The following is a 20348-nucleotide window of genomic DNA, read 5'->3' as shown; positions in this document are numbered from 1 at the left end:
CTCCAGAATGTAGAAACCTCTGGGCTATAAATTCTTCTGTTTCCTTATATTGGCTTTGATTTAGCTTTGCATCTCTTGTGGGAAGGCTTCTGGGTGGGGTCATGAATATTTTCCAAATCGGGGGCCATCTGGGACACAAAGGCTTGATATAAGTTTCACATGAGATTCCACTAGCATGCTTCAGCCCCAAATAACAGCTGTGGGCTTCTCCCACCATTCTGTCCTTATTGCAGAGCTTTCACTGCTTGTTATCTCCTGTGCTTGGTTGTGTGACTCCTTTGTAACATGGGCAGATGTGAGGGGCACGTAAGTGGGGCTGCTCCTATCTTCCCCTGCTTGCCTGAGCAACACCTGAAAGCTGCTCCCTGCAGCCAAAGGCTGCCCTTTCTGAGTTGCAGCCAGGCTTTCTCATCCCTTTCCTATCGGTTCAGAAACAGTGGGGCTGTAGACTGCAGAAAGCCCAAGAGAACCGGTTAGATATCACTGTAGCAACAAGTAGTTGAAAACCTGAAATAATGCCTTCAGATGTTGTAATTACAACCCCCCCCCCCCCAAGTTTTCATTGCTAATGATTAATGGCTTTTATCACTATAGAGAAATACCCTTTGAAAGAGTAGAAAATGTCAGACTCTCTCCCCCCGCCCCTTTTTTGGGCTTGTATAATGAAAGGAGAGAAAAACTTTCATCTCTGAAGTAAACACAATTTTCTGGTAGGGCCAGTTCTAGTCAGGCTGTCTCGGAGCCTGGAAAACCTCATGATGGATTTGCCACAGTCTTTATACAAAGTTAATCTGATAGCCACACTTCCATCTGCTTTTACCATGCTTTGTTAAATTGTGTTGGGCTCTGTTCTGATGATCTCACTTTCTCTGATACACTAGAGGTTTGGCCAAATAATACATGTGAAAGCATTCTCTAGTTCTCCAAACATATACTCGAACAACTGACCATTCCCCAAACATACCTTGGCTTCTATCTTTGAATGTTCTCTTTGTTCTGATTCATTCCTTTCCTTTCGTTACAGAGTTAACTCTTACTAGGTACCCATTTTATATTCATATCAACAAGAGCTAATTGCTGCAAGAGAATTGTGCATTGAATTACCTTTATGGGCAATTTTCAGCAAATAGGTAGTGATTAACTGTCCTGACCTTACCTGTGATCCCACTCAGCTAAATGGGATGGCTTTTGCAATTTACTTTCCTAGTTCCATCTCTCCTGCACTTAAGAGTCTGGGAGACATTTCAGGTGAAAGCAAACTGTTCTTTCCACTGTACAGAGTATTAAGGCTGTGGCTGTTGACTTTTTTATCAAATGCCTAAATTTTTATTAGAATTCAGAATCTATTCTTAGAGATTGAACTTCCTGTCTGCTGTCCAGGTTAGCAAGCATGTCATACTTGTGATAGGTAGCTTTATTCCTCCCCCTGTCACGGACTTCCTCAGAGCACAGGCAGCCCTGCAGGTCATTCTAAACAGCAATTTTAGGATGTGGAAAATCCTATCTTTAGGTTGAGACTAGAAAACTCTCATTTTTCTCTGTCTAAGGTATTTCTGAATTCTAGTCTTCAGGAATGAGTTGTTTATGTTTGAATTCTTCACCCCACCCTTGCAACAGGGATATTGATTTTATGGTCCTTACTGCTGTTCTGAACAGTATGTGTGCTAACACTGGTGCTGTGGGGGAACCAATACTTCTTTGCCATTAGTTGTGTGACTTTCAGGTTTAGCATGTAAAGAGGTTGTTCAGGAACCTAGAGAACCTGAGAACACCATGGTGAAATGAAGGTTTTTATTACCTGCCCACTCATTGCAAAGTTCCTTCCCAGGCAGTTAATTCTGCAGGTATGCTGCCTAGCATCGAGTGAAGAAGTTGTATGGAAAGTGATGTCATGCAGGAGGTACAGTCACTGGTAAGCAGACACCGAATTTTATGTTTGAGTCAATTTCCAGGTCTGAGGAAACCCTTTTCCCTGATGGGCTGCATTTAATCTGGCTTAATTTGATGTAATAGATCAGAAATGTTGTAACAAAATACAACGCATCTGGTTTGCTGCTAGCAATCTAGAGAGGAAACGTCCCTCTGGACTTCATTACAGTGGGCAGAAGTGCTTTAGACAGGATAAATAGCAGGTTATTCACCATCAAAAGTCTTTTAACTTGGAGTTTTCCATTATGTCTAGTATAAAGAGAACAATACAGGACATGGGTACATTCCCACATCTTCTCTATAAGTGAATGCAAATGTCTTGATATAGGCTGATGATGTGACTGCTTTCCAATTTCAGTTAGGAGGAGGAGAGGTCCAAGCATTTCAGCAAAAGTCAAAGGTACCGTAGAAGGTGATTTGAAAACCTTCTGCACAGAAACAATATTTTCAGTCTAAGATACCTGGTGGTTTCATGATTCGGTCTTGTTTTGGATCAGAATAGACTCAGGCCTCAGGAACTCTCAGTAAGTCTACCGATAGGAGCAGCTGAAGAAGATTCAGCTTTACTTAACTGTGGCATCAGGCTGCTGCTTTTGGAGTATGACACTCTTCATTGTATTCAGACTGCTGCCCTGAACTTCAAAGTGAATAAAATGGGCAGCACAGTGGTGAATGTGAAAGTTTTAGGGTCACAGCTGCTGTCATAATTTATACATCTACAGTTCTTTTGACTGGAGTATCTCATAGAATTTGTCAACACTGACTAAACCTTCACAGCTTCCACAGGAAGTAGGTTTTATTATGTTTTACAGTTGTCATTAAGATCATTGGAGGCTCCTGGAGCTCAGAGAAGAAAAAGATGAATGGAACTCTCTTCTCCATGAATATAAATCTTTGAGTTTTGGATGGAGGGTTTGAGCTGGCTGCTGTTGTATGTAAACCCATCTGTTGAATGCTAGTCTATGCACTTAGAAGATCCTGCACCACAGCCTTCGGCATTTGAGATAGGCTTGTAGGTGTTTAATAACTGTATGATTCTGCGTAATTATAACTAGTGTTTTGGACTATGAATTGCTAACTCTGTCCTTACCAAGAGATACTGATTTTGTAAGAGAGAAACTGTACTTGGTCATGTTTGGAGTCAGAGAGGGACAGCTCATGGACATTTCTTTAATTATCTAAACAAGGAAATTCTGGGTAATTTGGGTCATCATTAGTACAGAAGCACCATACTTGCCTACATCAATTCTTTTTTTCTTCCTTTTTTATCTGAAATTCTTTTTTTATAAACACATTTCTTTACAGGTACCAGTGGAATTTGGTCTGCAGGACAACCATGTTTTCAAAAGGCAGTGCCTACTCCTTGAAAGTAGGATTTAATTTCTTTTATCTGCTAGTGGAATTTACAGGCTTGAACATGCATCTTCTGCTTCGGCCTTCACGATCTTGGCAATATCAACTGCCATCCCATGCCAACTACTAGTTTCTGCTTCTCTTTTCCTCTTTATCATGGTTACAATAATTGGACAGTGTTTGCAGTTAGCTGGGTGAGCAGCCCTGGCCGTTGCATCTCTGCTGATGACTTCATTAGGAGTGGACAGAGCCTGTGGGATGCCTGGAAATCAGTGTCATCATTTCTGCACTGTCTGTGCTGCACTGAATGAGCATTGCTCTCAGGCAGGCACCACCCTGGGATTAGTGGTTTTGCAGATGTTTTTAGGGAAAGCAGCAGCTCTGCGATAGGAAAACAAAAGGCTCTGAAAGGACCTTCCCCCAGGTCCTAGTATTATAAACTCAGCTTAGTTTATCTTATAAGTTTGGAAGTTGTAGTCTGAAACACCAGATTACGTGCTATCCTGTATTTTTCCACAGCATGTATGCTGTTGGTACCTTCCTCATTGCTACCTACGCTGTTGTATCGGGCTTCCCCCAAAGATGACCTATTTGCCAGCCTTTGTGAGTGTTGCGATATTCCCGTTTCCATGAAGCTGCTTGCCTTACATTATAGTTATCCAGCTCCTCTGCCTACTTATTTTTAGCATTGCAGTCTCTCACTTCGGCCCCCTCCTAACTCAGAGATTTCCTGGGTTGAAGAATTGTTGCTTTTTCAAAAACACTATGGTATACCTGTGATTTTTGTGGACAAGTTTACCCTACAGTTTGTAGACCCATGTTTTCCCTCTGCTCCCTGTCTTCTTAAAGCACCTCTTCCAGGACTTCAGAAAGTTCAGGGTTTGGGGGCTGTCAGATCAGAAAAAGGAGGAAAAGGAAGTTGAGGGTTGTCTGGTCCATGCTGTGAACCTTCCTTAAACAAACAGCCAGAGGCAATATAAGTTACTGTTTTTCTTTCCAGTATTCAAAAAACAGAACTGAGGGGAGGTTGTGCTTTTACACAAGGTTATGAATGTAGTTCACATTACAACCTTGCTTTTCAAAGATGGTAGGCTGATGATAACTGCGTTTTTAGTAGCTTTCCCACATCTGTGGATTTTACAGCAGAGCCCTCATCTCCTGGAAATTTGGGGAAGTAATGCAAATTTTACTGCTGACAGTCACCCTTAGAAGCTTTCAATTGTCACCTGAGAGTCAGCAGCCACTGGGAGATGTTGGGGGATGCAACGAGCCTATGGAATTCCTGACAGTTCGAGAACAGCGTGACCTTGAGCAGCTTGTAGTGTATCCTTGAGAGTCTGGAAAGATCCGAGAAGACCAGTACAAAAACAAGATAGTGATAAGAAGAACCGTCCTAACGAACTCACCAATCATGAATTGTTAGTTACTAACCAAACCAATCATATACTAACACATACTCAAAAGAAGGGTATAAAAAGGTGTGTTAGAACAATAAAGTAGCCATTTTGCATGATCTATTACTTGTCGTGTCCGTCTCTACCGCGACAGGGAGATGTTGGCAGTGTGTGACACACCAGTTCAGTGAGAACATCTTGGCTTGTGGGAGAAAAGGACTGAAAGCACAAAAGTCGGATGTGTTTAGTAGTGTCATAATATGTTTGGTTCCTAACTGTAATTGTTCTGAGATGAGTCAGCAGGGCTAAAGAATTTGCCCAAGGACATACAGTGCCTGTAGGAGAGCAAAGCTTTGAATCTTCTGTTTCTTCAGTCTTAACAACATGCTGTAAGCAGGATTCCCATTATGTGATAACTCACAAGACAAAACTTCTTCCATCTCAGATCAGTAGCAACTTGCAGGTGTAAGGTGATGTCTGTGAAATGGTGCAATATGCAGTGAAATTTGTGCATTCTGGCACTTGTCATAGAATAAATATGGTTGAAAGGGATCTCTGGAAGTCTCTGTCCCAGCTGCCTGCTCCAAGTGGGGCCAACTTCAAAAGCAGAGTGGATTGTTAAAGGCATTATCCAGTTGAGTTTTGAAAATTTCCAGGGGTGGAGTTTCTTCAGTGTTTCTGTTGAAGTGTGTGGCTACCCTCGTTGTGTAATTTTTTCCTTATAATTTTCTGGAATTTCCCTTGCTGCAAATTGTGTCTGCTGCCTCTTTTTTTCACTGTACGCCTCTGAGATGAGTCAAACTCCATCTTCGCTGTAATGCCTCTTTCTTAGTGAACACTACTGAGAAGACAGTGATCAGATGCTTCCTGCACCTTGACAGTGCCATGGAGAGGACTCAGAGATGTTCGAATGAAACAGAAGTCACATCACTTTCTAATCTGTATCACCCGTGTAATGCAAACTTTCAAGACTATCATTTTAGTAGCAGATTTCCCCATGCCTTCCTTATTACACTTCTTGGCTTTGAGGAGCAATTCTTCTTCTACCCTTAGCCTTCTTGCCAGAGATTTCTTCCCAAATAGTTGTAAACAGCTCTGTAAATGTTAGAGTGACATTTGGAGTAAGTTTGAAGAGCTCACGTGCTCCTTCTTGGTTCCCCTTGTGTCTCTGCCAAGCTTCAGTATGGCAATATAGACTCGCTCATCACCTCCCAGAGCTAGCAATAACATTTACAAGCTACAGTTTCCTTTGTCTGCAAATATTTCTACTGTGCTACCCAGTGCTCTTACAGCTCCTCCCTCGCGCGGTTCTTTATGATTACAGCCCGAAGAAGGGAGATGCGAAGTTTATTAGATAATACCTTTCATTGTGAATTAAAGGCTGGGGTTTTGTTTTGTTTGTTTGTTTGTTTTTTAACTCCCCACCTGACAACACCCCTTAATTAACTTATCCTCCTTTGTGTGTGGTGACCACAGGAGGAGAGGAAGCACATACTAAGCCTGATGCTGATGGAAGCTAGTACATACTTCTTCGTAGGGTAGCCACAGGTTAGCCTTGGGAGCTGGAGAGTTGGTTCATTACAGAAGTTAAACAAAACTAGAATCCAGAGTGCAAAGGCTTGTGAGGTTTATAATGGAGGGAGATTTGGGATCCTGGATCCTAATATGCCTTTTCTAGGTCAGTTTAAAATTTAGAAGGTCTCTATTGAAGTTTTTGTTGTAGGCAGTAAAAACATCTGATGAGATTTTCCCTTACAATGGTGGAAACTTCACAGTTTTAACTAGTTCCTTGAGATTTTGCCCACTTTGAGCTGAAAATTCTCAAGACCAGTTTACAGGATTTTGGTATTATATAACTTCCTTATAATATTGAACTAGAAAAGCAAGGTGTTAATTTTGGATTCAGAAAAAAAATAATCGTGTAGTTCTGAAAAAAATTCAGAAATGCTTCTGTTCATAACAAAAGTCATTTCAATGTCTAAACTTTATGAATCAAGCTAAATATTTTTTTTGTCTGAAGAAGGACATTGTAGTACTTGCACTGAACCCTGCACTTTCATATAAGTGTGTTGCTTGGGGCTCTTCGTTTGCCTTCTTTGCCTAGATTTTTGTATGTCTTCCATTTTGTGGATACTTAGGTGATATTTTTTTCTGCAGTAATTTGATGTTTCTGCTTGTGTTTGGAAAAACCACAAAGGAAAGGGACAGGAAATACATAAGATACTGGAACAGGGAGGAGACAGTGGTATGGAAAGGGAAGTGGTGAATAGGGTATTTATTCTGTTCTGACTTCCTAGATAAATAAATAGGTGTGGTTTGCACTTCAGGTGTTCTTCAGGAATTTCTTATTTTATATGAACCAACCTGCAATTCTGGGCTATTTTCAGACTTCAATGTATGTTAAAAGTGATACAATGTTTTAAATAATGTTATTAAATAAATTTTGCAAGGTTTTGAAAAACTGTGTTTCATGAAAAATATTAATCTGGATGTCATCTGGCCTATGTAAACATCTGCTAGCAATTTTCGTCTATAGCAGCGGCCTTATAAGTGACACTTATTATTACTGCTTCACCACTATTTTTGCATCCCTGAAAATGTGGTGAATGCCTTGAAGCTAGCTCTATTATCTTTGTCATTTGCTGCTCATTTGGAAATATTTTGTACACATTGTACCGATAAAGATGTCTTATGTAATTATTCCACTTTTAGTGCCCGTTTGGTCTTAACTGATGTATGCTATTCAAATTGGAGCATTTGAATTTAAGAAAGTAGTATACAAATCAGAGAGAAGCCGGAGGTGAGAAGCAGAAGAGACAAGTTTTAGAAAATAAAAGCTAGGAGAAGTTGAACGGAAGGGGTTTACTTAGTCTAGAACAGAGTGAGGGAGCTGGGGTAATGGTATGCTGAGCTTCCAGAAACAAAGGTCCTTTTGTAAAGCAGCTGTATACCCACTGGAAGTAGGGAAGGCAGGCGTCATCTTAATTTGAAGCAAATCAAAATTGGGATTGATGTTGCAAAAATACTTTGGTCTGTGATGGAGATTAAGCACTGTCAAAACCGGTCCAGGTTCTTTACGTTTCTGTGGTTATACGTGTCCAAGATTTTAACAGTTTTATCTTCATGAGTTTCCAGTGCTATTGACATCTTGTCAGGCTGAAATATTGAAAGCGGAGTAGCTTTGTTTTTCCTAGCACAATAAACCTATCAGTGGATGATTAGTCATATTAATTGCAGGGTATTTTGCTAGACTAATAAAGCCCATTCTTATTTTAATACAATGGTCCTCTTTAGGCGGGTATTGAAAGATGGTTTTGTGTTTTCTGTTGTTGTCCCTCTCAGCGCTAGTGAATTACATTTACAGGTGAGGTCCAGTGGCACCTAGATGGGAGACATCCAGGGAAAATCCGATTTGCTGCATACTGCATTTAGTAAACATGGACTTTTCTTCTGGGTCAGCAAGGAGCAGTGCCAGAGCACAGTACTGTGGCTGCACACCACCAAGGCCCGCAGGGCACTGACAGGCCTTGCCTGCCCCCCAGGGCTCCCCCAGCCTGCCCATGGCCTGGGACCCCATGTCAGCCCCCTGGGGCTTCCCCAGCCTGCCCACAGCCCAGCAGCCCACGTCAGCCCCCTGGGGCCATCAGCCCCTGCCCCAGCGATGCCACAGCGGGGCTGGTCTCCAGCTCCCCACAGCCCTGCCTGGCCATGGGCCCTGCCGAGCCAGGCCCATGTCCCATCCCTGTCATCGTGACCCTGCCTGGCAGTCGTGGCACCTGATCTTAGCCCTGGCCTGCGGATTGACTTCCCGGCCTGACCCCTGGCCTGCCTCATCTCCATGATGTTTCCTGGGCTCTTGGTTGGACCCGGCCACCATCTGAAGGTCTGTCATGGCCTCCTTGGGTGTGTGGGACAGCCCCGGGGCAGCAAGGCCGGCCCTGGGAGCCCCGCAGCTCCCGGCTCCCATCTTGCTGGATGATGTGCAAGGTTGTAAGCGCTTGGGAGCACTTGACGTTTCATATTCTGTTCCCATGGCATTTTTTCCACCAAAAAAGGAGCATTATCTCCTGGGTACTAGTCAGATTTCAGTCTGAGTGATTACATTCATGCTCCCCAAATTACGTGACAGACTTCTGTCACGTTGTTGAAATTCATCTGTATGGAATCCACTTGGACAAGAATGAGGATTCCTTTTTCTTTTTTTAGGCCTTTTTTTTTCAGTTCTGATTTGTTTGATTGTTTGTTTGTTTGGGTTTGCTGTTTTAAGTGTAATTTTGTTTTTTAGAAAATCAAGGCTGTTTTTATTTGTGGCCGTGTGTCTGCTAGTGGATATGGGAGGGAAAGAGGTGTGCTGTGTAAGGCCTACAGGAAAGTTTTGTCTGGTTTGTGGATACAAAGCTTTGGCACTTTTTCTTTAAAGATATTTGAATTTTTGTGAGAAGGTGGAAACGTTTGGTGTCTATTTCCCCGTAGTTTTGAACCAGCAAACCTGTTTTGCACAGTTGCTCCTTGCCAGGCATCTCGTGCCTCTCCAGTTGGTGACACTTGTTTCTGGAAGCTCTGTTTGGTGGGAGCGGGTGGTGATAGCTGACTCTTGCAGATGTAGCTGGGGGAATATGTCCTGTGCCCTGAACTGCTGTCATTGGTGACTTCAGCTAAACTTTTTGTGAAGGGAGTATATTTTTTCCTTGTTTTTGCACTGTCATCTTTTTGGAAATTTCAGGAAAAAAGTTATATTGTAGTCTGGAAGGCAGGGGAAAGAGACCACAGGGAAGAATAGGAGACTACAGAAAAACTAAAAAGGAGAAGAAAGGAAAGAGGCAAAGAATGGAGATTAATACAAGAGAAAGGTTAGAAAGCAGGAGAAGGAGCATGAAGAGGTCTTGAATATTTTTCTGTCTGCATTCTAAGAATAGGCCTGTTGCCATCTCCCCAGGAGGTTTGTGCAGAGCCTTGTGGGGAAGCAGCAGTGAATTGCTCCTTTGGATGCTAAGTGTAAAATTAAAGCTGGCAGGGTCTCAGAGCACAAGACTGGGAACCTAATCGCTCCTAATAACATATTGATTTTCACAGATCTCTGGCAGTATGTCAGGGCGGTTTTGAATCAGCACCAGGTTTCTTCGTCTTCCCATCTCCAAGCCAATTGCAATGAAGCTTCTGGCTTTGGGATCACAAATAAATGCCACTCTGGATCTTTTTGTCTGTACAAATCTGTGAGTCTCTGAAACAAACATGGTTTCACCCATTGCTCCTATGCATGTATCTGTGAGACATCCAAGTATAATAGCTACCCTAAAAGCAGAAGGGTGGAAGGAATGTGCATGCATTTTCAACTTGGATAACTGTGCTGCTGCCTGTATTTATGGTGCTGAACAAAAGCATTACAGTCCCATTGCTGCAGATGGCTGAGGGCAATCAAATGGCTGCCTGTATTCAGGCAGAAGTTGCCAGCGCATGTGCCTAGGAGGCTGAGGTCACCTAGTTGTTGCCAGGTTACATTCAACCCTGAGCAGATTTGCTGTATGTGTTGCTCAGCTGTAACATGCTTTCCTCGAGTTTTGGGGACTGTCAGGACAAGGAGATAGGTTTTATTTGTATGACTGCTACTAGGCAATACCCTCCTCTGAAGGGGTATTTTTGTAGCTGCAGGGAATGGTCTGCTTGCGAGGAGATGTGCTGAAAAAGCTCCCAGATACTCCAGATAGTGAAGACTTGCAAGGTGAGAATGAAATCTCTTTATTTTTAAAAGATGTCAAGTGCATAGGTGGTCTAAGCTAGGCCGGGCTGAGGACAGCACAGGGCACCCACAAGAACAGAAACTCATCATCTCCTGTGGTTGTGTGGAGGCTTTCAGCTATTTCAGGCTATTTAATTTTATGTGCTTATTTGTAACAAGGATTCATTGCTCCCTGTTTGTAGCAGACTGGCCAGAGAAGGGACAGTAATACCTGATTTAGACTACTGTGGGATGCTAGTTGAAACAGTGTCTAGACTTTTGTGCCATCTTCAGCAATTCTGGGTGTTCTTCAGGTCCGTCTTATGTAAGTATAATAATGGTTGGGATTTCTTTCTAAGGACAGTAACTTTCTGGCAATGGGATCAGTGGAGCTAAAGGACGAATTCTTTTTGAAGGGAAGAGACTCATTATTACCACACTTTTGGTTTGTTGTCTTCTAGTGCCTGCAGAAAACTCATGTTTCCACAGCACCTAACGCATGGCGCTGTGGAGAATGAAGCAGCAAGCTGGGGCACTTGTGTCAGCTACTCCCACTTGTAGTCCTGATATCCTCCAACCCCCTTCTCGCAGCTATTCAGGCGCTAAGGCAAGCAACTGTTTCATGCAAGGCACATCTGAGCTGAAGGCGTCAAAAGAGCCATTTCATGCTTCACTAGATTTTCTAATACAATTCGCAGAGAGAGAGAGGAAAGAGAGCAAGGAGGGTTTGTGTGTACATACGCATTGCCTTTGAGTGTATGTATAATATACAGTACATTTAGTTCTAGCTTGCAGCTGTGGGTGGCAAGTAAGAGGTGCAGACGTGAGGGGGAAGAGAATTGTGCTTTGAATAGAAGAAACCATTCCCCCACCTTGAAAAAGCAGCTTTCTTTCTTTCTCTGCTTCTTGGCCAAGCGAAGATGTGAGTCCCTAGGGCAGCACTGACAGCCGGTACCCAGAAGGTGTATGTATGGCTGAGTGGGTGTTGCATGTAGAGAGCTTTGTGTGTACAGACCATGACAGTATGTGCAGAGTGCAGCTAAGAAAATGGGTGAATAAGGATGATGCTGTTCACAGCCATCTTATTTTGATGGTGCTCCCAGAAATGTTTTCTTCTTAATGGGCTTGTATGTCCCATGACCAGAGAGGTGCTGCATACCAGCTGTTAGTGCAGTAGGTCGCCGCACCAGCACAATCACAGTGATCCCCACCAGATGTTTTTTAACCATATACATGTCTCCTCGGTCACTGTATCAGCTTGATACTTATATCCTTGTTTATCACCTCTGAGTATTTATTACACACTGCAGTTCTGTTACTGGCCATCGTGGAGCCAGCCATGGGACTTTTCCAGCATGGACATGTGGCTGTTCCTGTTTCCCATCCATCTACCCTACTCTAGCATCTAACATTTAGGCATTGAAAGGATGTAAGGATTGGCTCTGCAAAGCTTGCTGTTTCTCTCTAGAAGTTCTGCTCCTGTCAGCATCAGTGGCCTGGCTGGAAAATATGGGACAAAGGGGTGAAACATAAGGAGAACATCTAGATTCCAAATACATGTTGTTGCAGTTGTTTATATTAGATGGGGTGCTAGCTTTCTGGGCTGTGTCTGGGGTGCCTGGTGAGAATCCCAACCATTTGAGAAAACTAGCTAAACTGGATGAGGCATTGGTAAGAGTGCTTTATGGAGCAATCCTTCCATGTGCCTAGGGGGCTGAACTGGTCTTTTTTTTTCAGCCTCTGGGATTCTTATATGTAGCTTTCTGGTAGAAGTCCTACAGGAAGCAATCTCTACAGTTCTGCCTTTGGTAGGGGTTGGCTGTGGGGAGAAGAGATGCTCTGATTCATACATTAATATATTTATGTAGATTTGTAAATTTTGTGGATAAAAATGCTTTGGAGCATATTGCTGGACTGAAACAATGATTGCCATGCTGTAGTGGTTGCTGCAGTTCTATCACAAGACTTTAATGCTAACCCCTTAGAGAAGAGTATCAGTTTCTGGAGGCAAGACCATGAATAAACAGAGAATGTTAAGGACTACAGCTCCTTTCCTCAGCTGAACTTCCCATTTTCTTTGACATCCTCAGAGATGATAGAAAAATAGAATTTCTTTCCTTGCTGTTTTTTGCTTTTCCTGCTCCTGGCTGTCATTGTGCCTCCATCTCCTGACTTTTCCTGTGTTTGAATGACACTTAAACTTGAAATGGAGTTTGGTTTGTTTCATTCTTCATTTGCATTGCAGTGGCATTGGTTGTGTCAGCAGAGCTCTACTAACATTAGTGGTTAGTAAGGAGGGGAAAAATATAAAATCACAAAACAGCACAAATCTGATGGAGAAAAGACCTGTTAGGAAACTTGCTTCATACAGTTGTTTGAATTGCTAGCAGTGGACTGAAATTCCTCTCTAAATAAGCAACGGCTCTTAAGAGTACTAGAGATAGGAACTTTGAGCCTTCAAAGGCAAGACTAAATGCTCTAGTAGAAGTGTTGTAGACATTATTTAAAGTAGTCATTACAGCTAGTGCTAGGGAAGGCTGGGCTAATGGAAGAGATTGCATGTTCTGGAAGATGTGAAAAATGGAGGCTTTGCCAGTTCATTATCACAAGATGGCCCTGTGCTAACACACTTGTCCTTGGGGATTGTGTCTCCATGGGTACTGCTGCCTCCAGTTGTGGTGATTACCATATCTTTATGTTTACTGCCCATACTTGCCACATAGGGTTGCTGGATGCAGTTAAACAGTTGCTGTGTTTTTCCCCAGTTACATATCTTTCTGTGGCGAGTGGTATGGTTTCTGGAAACACAGTGCTCTGTGATAGATGTTAGGGTTCTTCAGGAGTGAAGATCGCACAGAAGCGTAACTTCATTTCTTTTTTTTTGCCATTGTTTGCTGATTCCTTACAGAGGCCTCTATCTTGAGCTATGATGGCAGCATGTACATGAAGATCATCATGCCTATGGTCATGCATACAGAAGCAGAAGACGTGTCCTTCCGTTTCATGTCCCAGCGTGCTTATGGGCTGTTGATGGCAACCACCTCACGAGACTCTGCTGACACTCTGCGGCTGGAGCTGGATGGAGGCCGTGTCAAACTTATGGTCAATTTAGGTATCGTATAAAAACCTTCCACTGCCCCTTCACTATTAGTTTGGGCTTGTGATTAGTGGTTTTTTTTTTAATAATTTTGTTTAATTTCTGTTGGTTTGACTGGATTGGATTGATTTCTAAAATAACTGCCAAGACCTTCGTAATGATATTCTCTTGCGGAGAGAAATTCTCTTCTGCATTGCTGCATGAAGATTTGCTGTCAGTTCTTTGTTATGGACAGTGTTGGTTTTTAAGTCTTTAAGTTTTTAAGTTTCCTTTCTTGATCTGGGACTGGTGAGCTCTGTGTGAGACATGCTGCTTGGTCCATCTTTTGATCAGTTACATCCCTCATTCATCCAGCATCACTCAAAACAGTCAAAGGCAAACGTGGGAGGGAAGCAAAATGGATATAGTGGCAAGCAGAAGTCCTGTTAATCCCACGCCCTTTGCAGAATTTGGCAGCGTTTGATACAACTTGGTCTGTTTTACTAATTTGGTAATTATTTCTATTTTTCCAATTGCTATCTGTTTCAGCCTTTAGGGCTTTTTATATCTAGTAAAAAAGCCTGTGTTTTTTTGATTGTGTCTTTATTAAAATGAAGGCAGCAATAATAAAAGTGCATCCCCCCATCCCAAAGGGTTGTGTTCTGTCTCCTTAGAGTTACACTTTCCCAGAAAATAATAAAAAAGACAATTAGAAACAAGTCCAACAATAACAACAATAAAAAAATTTTGAAAGTGAACATGCTATTAGATTAGCCTCAATCCATTTTCTTGCCAGTCTTTAAGTATTGTACTGAATGACAAATTGCCTTTTTAAAGAATGTAAGTAAACGAGTTGAAGCTTTCTTTCACTTTTCAGTGATGCAACTTGTTGCTTCATTTGAATCCAGAAATATAACTAGGAAGAGATTCTGAGTCAAAGAGGCAGAACTATCATGATAGTGCGAAATGTTAAACCTCTTTTAATATGTAGGGTACTCTATATGAAGATGTGTGCATGGTCTGTGAAAGCTTTTATCAGCTTTCAAAATTCTAAGCCCCACTGGGACAAGGTTTCGTATTTTTTGAGCTAACAGCATCAGCATCTTCAAAGCCCTACTCTGGTGATATCAGGAGCAAACCATGTTTGTAGAGGGCAAGAAAAGTATAATACACCCATACCTGTATAATGGTTCTTGGTTTTTAACTCCTGTCCTAGCTAGATATGGTAAGTTTATCAAGGTCTTGCTCCACCACAGATGAGCTTGAGTGGTGATTTTAGGGTTCTTCATCCTCACCTGGGCAATATGTTGTACAGCAGTTGTCTTCTGGAACTTGCTTGTTTTTTTTTAAATTGCTTCTAGTGTCTTTTTGGCTTTGAAAGTGCAAGTCAGACCCTAATATCAGCTTTTGGAATAGGAAAGTGAAGAGAAGAAGATGCATTTAAACAAGTTCATATCTCTTAAAAGCAAAGAGTCTCCATCTAAAGGGCTATAGAAACCCTTGCTTTTTATTAAAGAAAAAAAAAAGAAAAAAAGAAAATGCAGTCTTATAGAGTTCCTGTTTGGAATACATATATGCTCTGCTTAGCTTGACTGAAGAAGCGTAAAACACTGTTGAGTGTCTGGCTAGCATAGGAGCAGTTGCTGTGCTGTCCAGACTGTCCTAGAGGACAGAGGGAATAGATCAACTTCAGCTATGACAGTAATTTCTCAAATAAAGAGAAACAGCACTCTGATGATAGCCATCTCTACCTATATTGACTTACAGTGAAGGAAAATTGCATAGATTTGCAGGGTTTCTCTGGAGAACAGCTCAAAAGAATTGCTGTTGACCATTCTTACGTGTGCAAAGAGAATCTTCCACAAAACTCCAGTGCATATATATATGTATGTGTGTGTCTGCATTTTCTTCTGATCTAATACAGTTGGTGCTAATAATCTGGCAAAATGAGACATTTTTTTTTTCCCCACTGTTTCCTTTCTTGGCAATTATTGCTAGCCATTTTTTTCTTAGAGGATAAAGTTAATCACTGGAAGATTGGCAGTGGCATGCTTCTGTTGGGGAAGTGATGGGGCAGCTGAGTATCTGCTTAGCTCTTCACTACCACCTTGTAACCCAGAGCCAGTTCTTTTACCTTGCATGCCTTAGTTCCTCTCTTTGTTGAAGAGAGAATACTTTGCAACCTGCCAGAGATGTGGTAGTATTTTAGTAAGTGCTGCTTCTATCACCTTTGATACTCCCACATGAAAAGTACTACAGCATGAAAACTGTCAGACTTCATAAAAAATTATCACTTTTTCTTCTGAGAAAGGTACCACTTGTTTGATTCTGTTATACCTTCATCTTCCTTTGAAATCAATGAGAATAGGGGGAGTTGCTCCTTTTGGGTGTTCAAGGCCTCCTAGACTTAGAACCTATGTGAATACAAGGAGGCTGTATTTAGATTACCCTGAATATACTTACAATTTTTTACAATGTAGTCTTTCCTTTCCAGTTTTCCTTATATCATGCTGGCAGACAATATTTTCCCAATACTGGCATTGGTCACTTTTAACACTCACTGGGGTCTGTTGCGCCATCACCTAGCCTAGAGGTGGACTGTTCAACTCTTACTATCTGGCATCTAAAAGACATGGCTATGTCAAAAGAATTGACATATGGTCCACACATGTTTAGAAAGAGATGTGTCATTGATGGCTTAATACAGGGACAAAATCTGTAAACCAAACACTGTGTTAACTGAAGGCTATTTTTGTGTAGTTGCAGGGACTGAAGCAATGTGTATGCCAGATTTGCCAGCTTTTCAGCTAGAAACTTTTGTGAGGTTGAGTCTTCCCCCAAAAGTGACTACAGGCTACATCAGTGGAAACCTGTCAGCACTCTTCCTCTATGCACAGCTAAAGAGAAGGGTAGTTTAGACTGTTGGAACCTGGATTGAGCTTCACCTCTCTTCTGTTCAGATTTATAAAGCTGTCAGATATATTCCTTGCAGCAGGACTTTCCTTCTATCAAAATGGCAAACTTACCTTGCTGTTGAAGAAACAGAATTTGAGGAGGAATGACTTTACCAGAGCCATTCATTTTCAGTTGTTTACTGTAAGTCACATCTAACTCTTTAAGGAGACTTTCATAGCCAAAATGTCACAAACAAGAACCAAATCTTCATTATCTGACCCTGCCAAAATCCCCTTACCAGTGAGAAACAGTCATCAGCACCACCTCTGAAGACCTGAGTATGCTCAGTGCTGACTAACTATGAGTCAGCATACCCCCGAGTGCCTAACCTATGACAGATGCATATAAACAAAGACTGTTTTGAGTGGTTATTTAATTGTGCTTTTCTTATAAGTCATTTAATACTATTACTAAGAGCTGTCTCTTCTCTCTTTGATCTATTCCATTTGATTACTTATTATCATTTGTGTGGTTATTAAGGTCTTTCCTATATTGTTTTTTCTTTTATTTTTTTCTTTTTTTTTTTTTTTCCTTAACTCTTCTGTGTATTTCAGTTGTAAAGCTTTCCCATACCCCATCAGCCATGGTAAATCAAAAGATGGTATTCAACCCTTCAAAGGCCTGAAGCCTGCGGCCCGCACAGCAAACAGCCCTGAGAACAGAGCGTACAGAGCAGCCTGCAGGGGCTGGCATATCCCACTCACCTCCTCAGCACTCAGTGTCCAAACCAAACAGGGGATAGCTACATCGTACAGCAGACGTGGGTGGGCACGGGCGGCTGGGTGCTTGCTGCAGAAGGTGGGAGGGAAAGGAAGAGCAGTGATGAATAATTCTCTAAGAAAGAGGGGCAAGGAAGTTGTTTCAGACTTTTCCCGTGTGGGTGCCCGAGGCACTGCAATCTGCATGTTGACAGCATGTCTCACAGTAGTTTGAGTGTTTGTTGTGTGAAGATTGGAAGTCCAAATGTGATACAGATCTCACTTCTGTTGAGAAGGACTCTGAAGAAATGGGTCTAGAGTGGAAGGGGAGAGAGAGAGAGAAACTAATCAAATCATGACTTGGAACGTGCTTGGGAATAATTTCTGGTGCTGAGAAGATGTACAGAAAGGGAAAGAAATGGCTGGTCTGATAGGGACATCCACCTTCACACTTTTCCTCCCATTGATGCGTGGGAGGGTTATAGTGTCACTGACTTTTATTAAAGAATATTCCAGGGTTTTTTTCTTCCTGGACTGGCTTATCTTCAGGTCACTGGTGACTAGAATAAATACTTCCTGCCTCCTCTTAATCTGAGTCAGTTCTCTTGTAAAGAGGTATAATCATCCCTCTTGCCTATCTTTTCCTAGGATATCGCCTCAAGAGTGTCAGAGACATCTTTGCCTCTCCAAAATGTAAAGTTTCTCTTGTCATTCCCACAAACAAACAGAGCAGGCACATTTTCTATTTTTCTTTTTTAAACATACGTGAACTTCTATGCCAAATTTCCTTTTGTGCAGATCATACACTCAGACCTGCAAGTGTATGCCCATTCACACTATTTCTCATTAATAAATTTCTTTTCTATAATCAGTACATACAAAGGCCCTTGATTTTTTTTTTTTTTTTTTTTTTGCCACAGACCTGCAAAAATATTTGTCAGCTGCCAGTTACAGGTGGGTGCACAGACCGACTGCATGCAAGTAGGAGAGAGGCAAGGAGCTACACTATAACTTGGGGTAGGAGTGTGCACAGAACCTCATCTAGTTTCCCTGCAGTGAGCTTAGAAATAGTCAGGCCCCATTATCTTTCTTGTCCTAGTCTTGCCTTAAAGTGCTCTTCCATAGCCACATGTGGATGCTCATCAAAAGGAACACTTTGTCCTCACACAGCAAAGGTGACTTTCTTCTCTGATTCAAGGGAAAAACAGCCTGCGGCCTTAGCAATGTCAAGTAAATATCACTATTTTCAGGCACAAATGTACAAATGGTAAGAAACACAGGCCTAAATTGTAGAGACTTCTGTCTGCTACTAAAGATATTTCCATTCAAACAGTGAATCTCTAGTGTTAGCTAAATGCAGTGGAGCTATTTAACCTTTTGCAAGGAGAGGGTTTTTGTCCTGTTTGCCAGGTGATGTGCTCTGGAAAACCTTCCATCTGAGCACTAAGAAAGCAGATTCTGGTTTACATTAGGAATAATAATGAAAGAAAGTAACTGTAGAAGGTTTTCCCAGCTCATCCTGCTCCCCATGCAGTTACAGACTGTGTTTTCACTTTACTGCTGTCCTCCAGATTCCTCATCCAACTGCTGAACTGGCAGGTGACTGGATTTACAGCGGTTCAGGCATACTCATCTTCAAAACCTAAAGCAAGGGAAAACCTCTTTTGAGTCAGGAATGCAGCCATACCTAAATAAAGCAAATCTCATCAGTAGAAGCCGGTAACAGGGCTGAGAGCCCCAGATGACAATTACCAGAAGTCTTACTGCCCTGGTGCTGTGCAAGAGGAATCCCAAGCAGTTTTTTAAACTATTCCTGAATTCCCCAGCTACTGCTTTTTTGAGCACAAAAACCAGGCTAAACCTGCACCTTACTGTTTTGGATTTCTGGTGTTGTACTAGTTTAGAGGAAAATAGGTATTTTCTTCCTTTCTAAAAACTGATGTAAGAGGGAGAAAACAGCTTCATGTATTAATGATTGGAAATTTGTTTTGGTTGCTTTGGACAAGGCTCAGAATTAAGGAAAAGAACAAAAAACCTATGCTTGTTCTTTGAAGGTAGTGTGGAGAGTATGGTAGTGCTGGTGTAGCAGCGCAGGCAGATGCACTCACTTAGCTGCCATGCGGGATCCCCACTGACCCAGCTGTACTAAGTCTGGTTCAAGAGCTGGTTCTTCTGGAGTGTGCTTGGGCGTTTCTGCCTGGCATATGGTATTGCAGAGCCTTCGTGCTTGCAGAGTCTGGAGATCTAATAGTGCCATTGTAGTTGTCAGGGCAACCCCCTCAGTGGCCTGGTCTCTCATTGTCCTTTGAAATAGAAATCTAGCAGCCAGGATAAGGGCTACACTCGTTTTCAGTTTGAAATATCGATCCCTTCACCTGAAGCAGTCAGTGACTCAGCCTGAGGGTAAGCCCTGGGACGTGTAGTTATTTCTGTATTGCTGCCAAAAAAATTAAAAATGCAAAAATTCTCTGCAGACATCAATAACACAATGATGGTTTTAGTTTCTAACTTTGATGAACATTGCTGAGGACCAGCCATGTTTCCCTTTCCAGCACACTTACTGTTTAGCCCATAAGAAATTCCCCTGTTGTTCCAGCTCTAACAACTCTCTCGATCTCACTTGCTTGCAGTGAGTCTTGGGAGTCTCTCTCACTCTTGCTCTCACTCTCCATCAGGTCGTAGAGGGAAGTTCCCTAGCATGTACTTCAGAGCTCCCCTTACCCCACCCAGCTCCTGTAAGGGATATAGCCACCACTGTATGGTGATCGTACCACTTGCTCCAGGGCTGTTTGCTCCCACTTTTCTGTTGCGGTTGACGACACATGACAAACCTAATCGCACAAAACCAAACCCAGATTTTCTCAAGAGAAGTTCTGCTTGAAAACAGACTCTCTCTGGCTATGCTGCTCCTGATTGGTGTGTCCCGGCTCATTACAGCTCTTTATTTATAGTCTTATTCTTTCCCCTCTGTCATTTTTTAAGAACTGCATTTAGTTTCAGCTGCTGAAATTTTCCCACATCTGTCTGAGTAAACATAAAATTGGTCCAGTTAAGCAGCAAACTGCATTATATTTCTCTGCCATTCTGTATAATCCCTCTTGGTGGGCCATATCTCTGTAATAAATATGACTGTCCCTGCTACCCAAAGCTTTAGCTGTCCAGACAGGGTGTCCAGTAGCATGTTGCTATTATTCCTGTCATTGATTTCCTGAGAGAAGTTCAGCATG

At 42.1% G+C, this 20348-nt stretch overlaps 1 protein-coding gene across 21 annotated transcripts in view; it reads left to right on the top strand.

Annotated features, from left to right (window-relative positions):
- Positions 1 to 20348, top strand: part of NRXN3 (neurexin 3) — a 1032385-nt gene that overhangs the window by 348887 nt on the left and 663150 nt on the right. For all 21 annotated transcript variants that reach the window (XR_012650705.1, XM_075030063.1, XM_075030061.1 and 18 more), the window contains one exon: positions 13301 to 13504. Coding sequence is in view for 20 of the 21 variants with exons in the window: in XM_075030063.1 (XP_074886164.1) it covers positions 13301 to 13504 (204 nt within the window). In the remaining variant the exon portion in view is untranslated. The remainder of the gene's footprint in view (positions 1 to 13300; positions 13505 to 20348) is intronic.

Source organism: Buteo buteo, chromosome 6 (genome assembly GCF_964188355.1).
Source record: "Buteo buteo chromosome 6, bButBut1.hap1.1, whole genome shotgun sequence".
Classification (NCBI taxonomy): Eukaryota; Metazoa; Chordata; class Aves; order Accipitriformes; family Accipitridae; genus Buteo; species Buteo buteo.
Note: the sequence above shows the minus strand (reverse complement) of the source record. Positions and strands in the feature narration are given on the sequence as shown.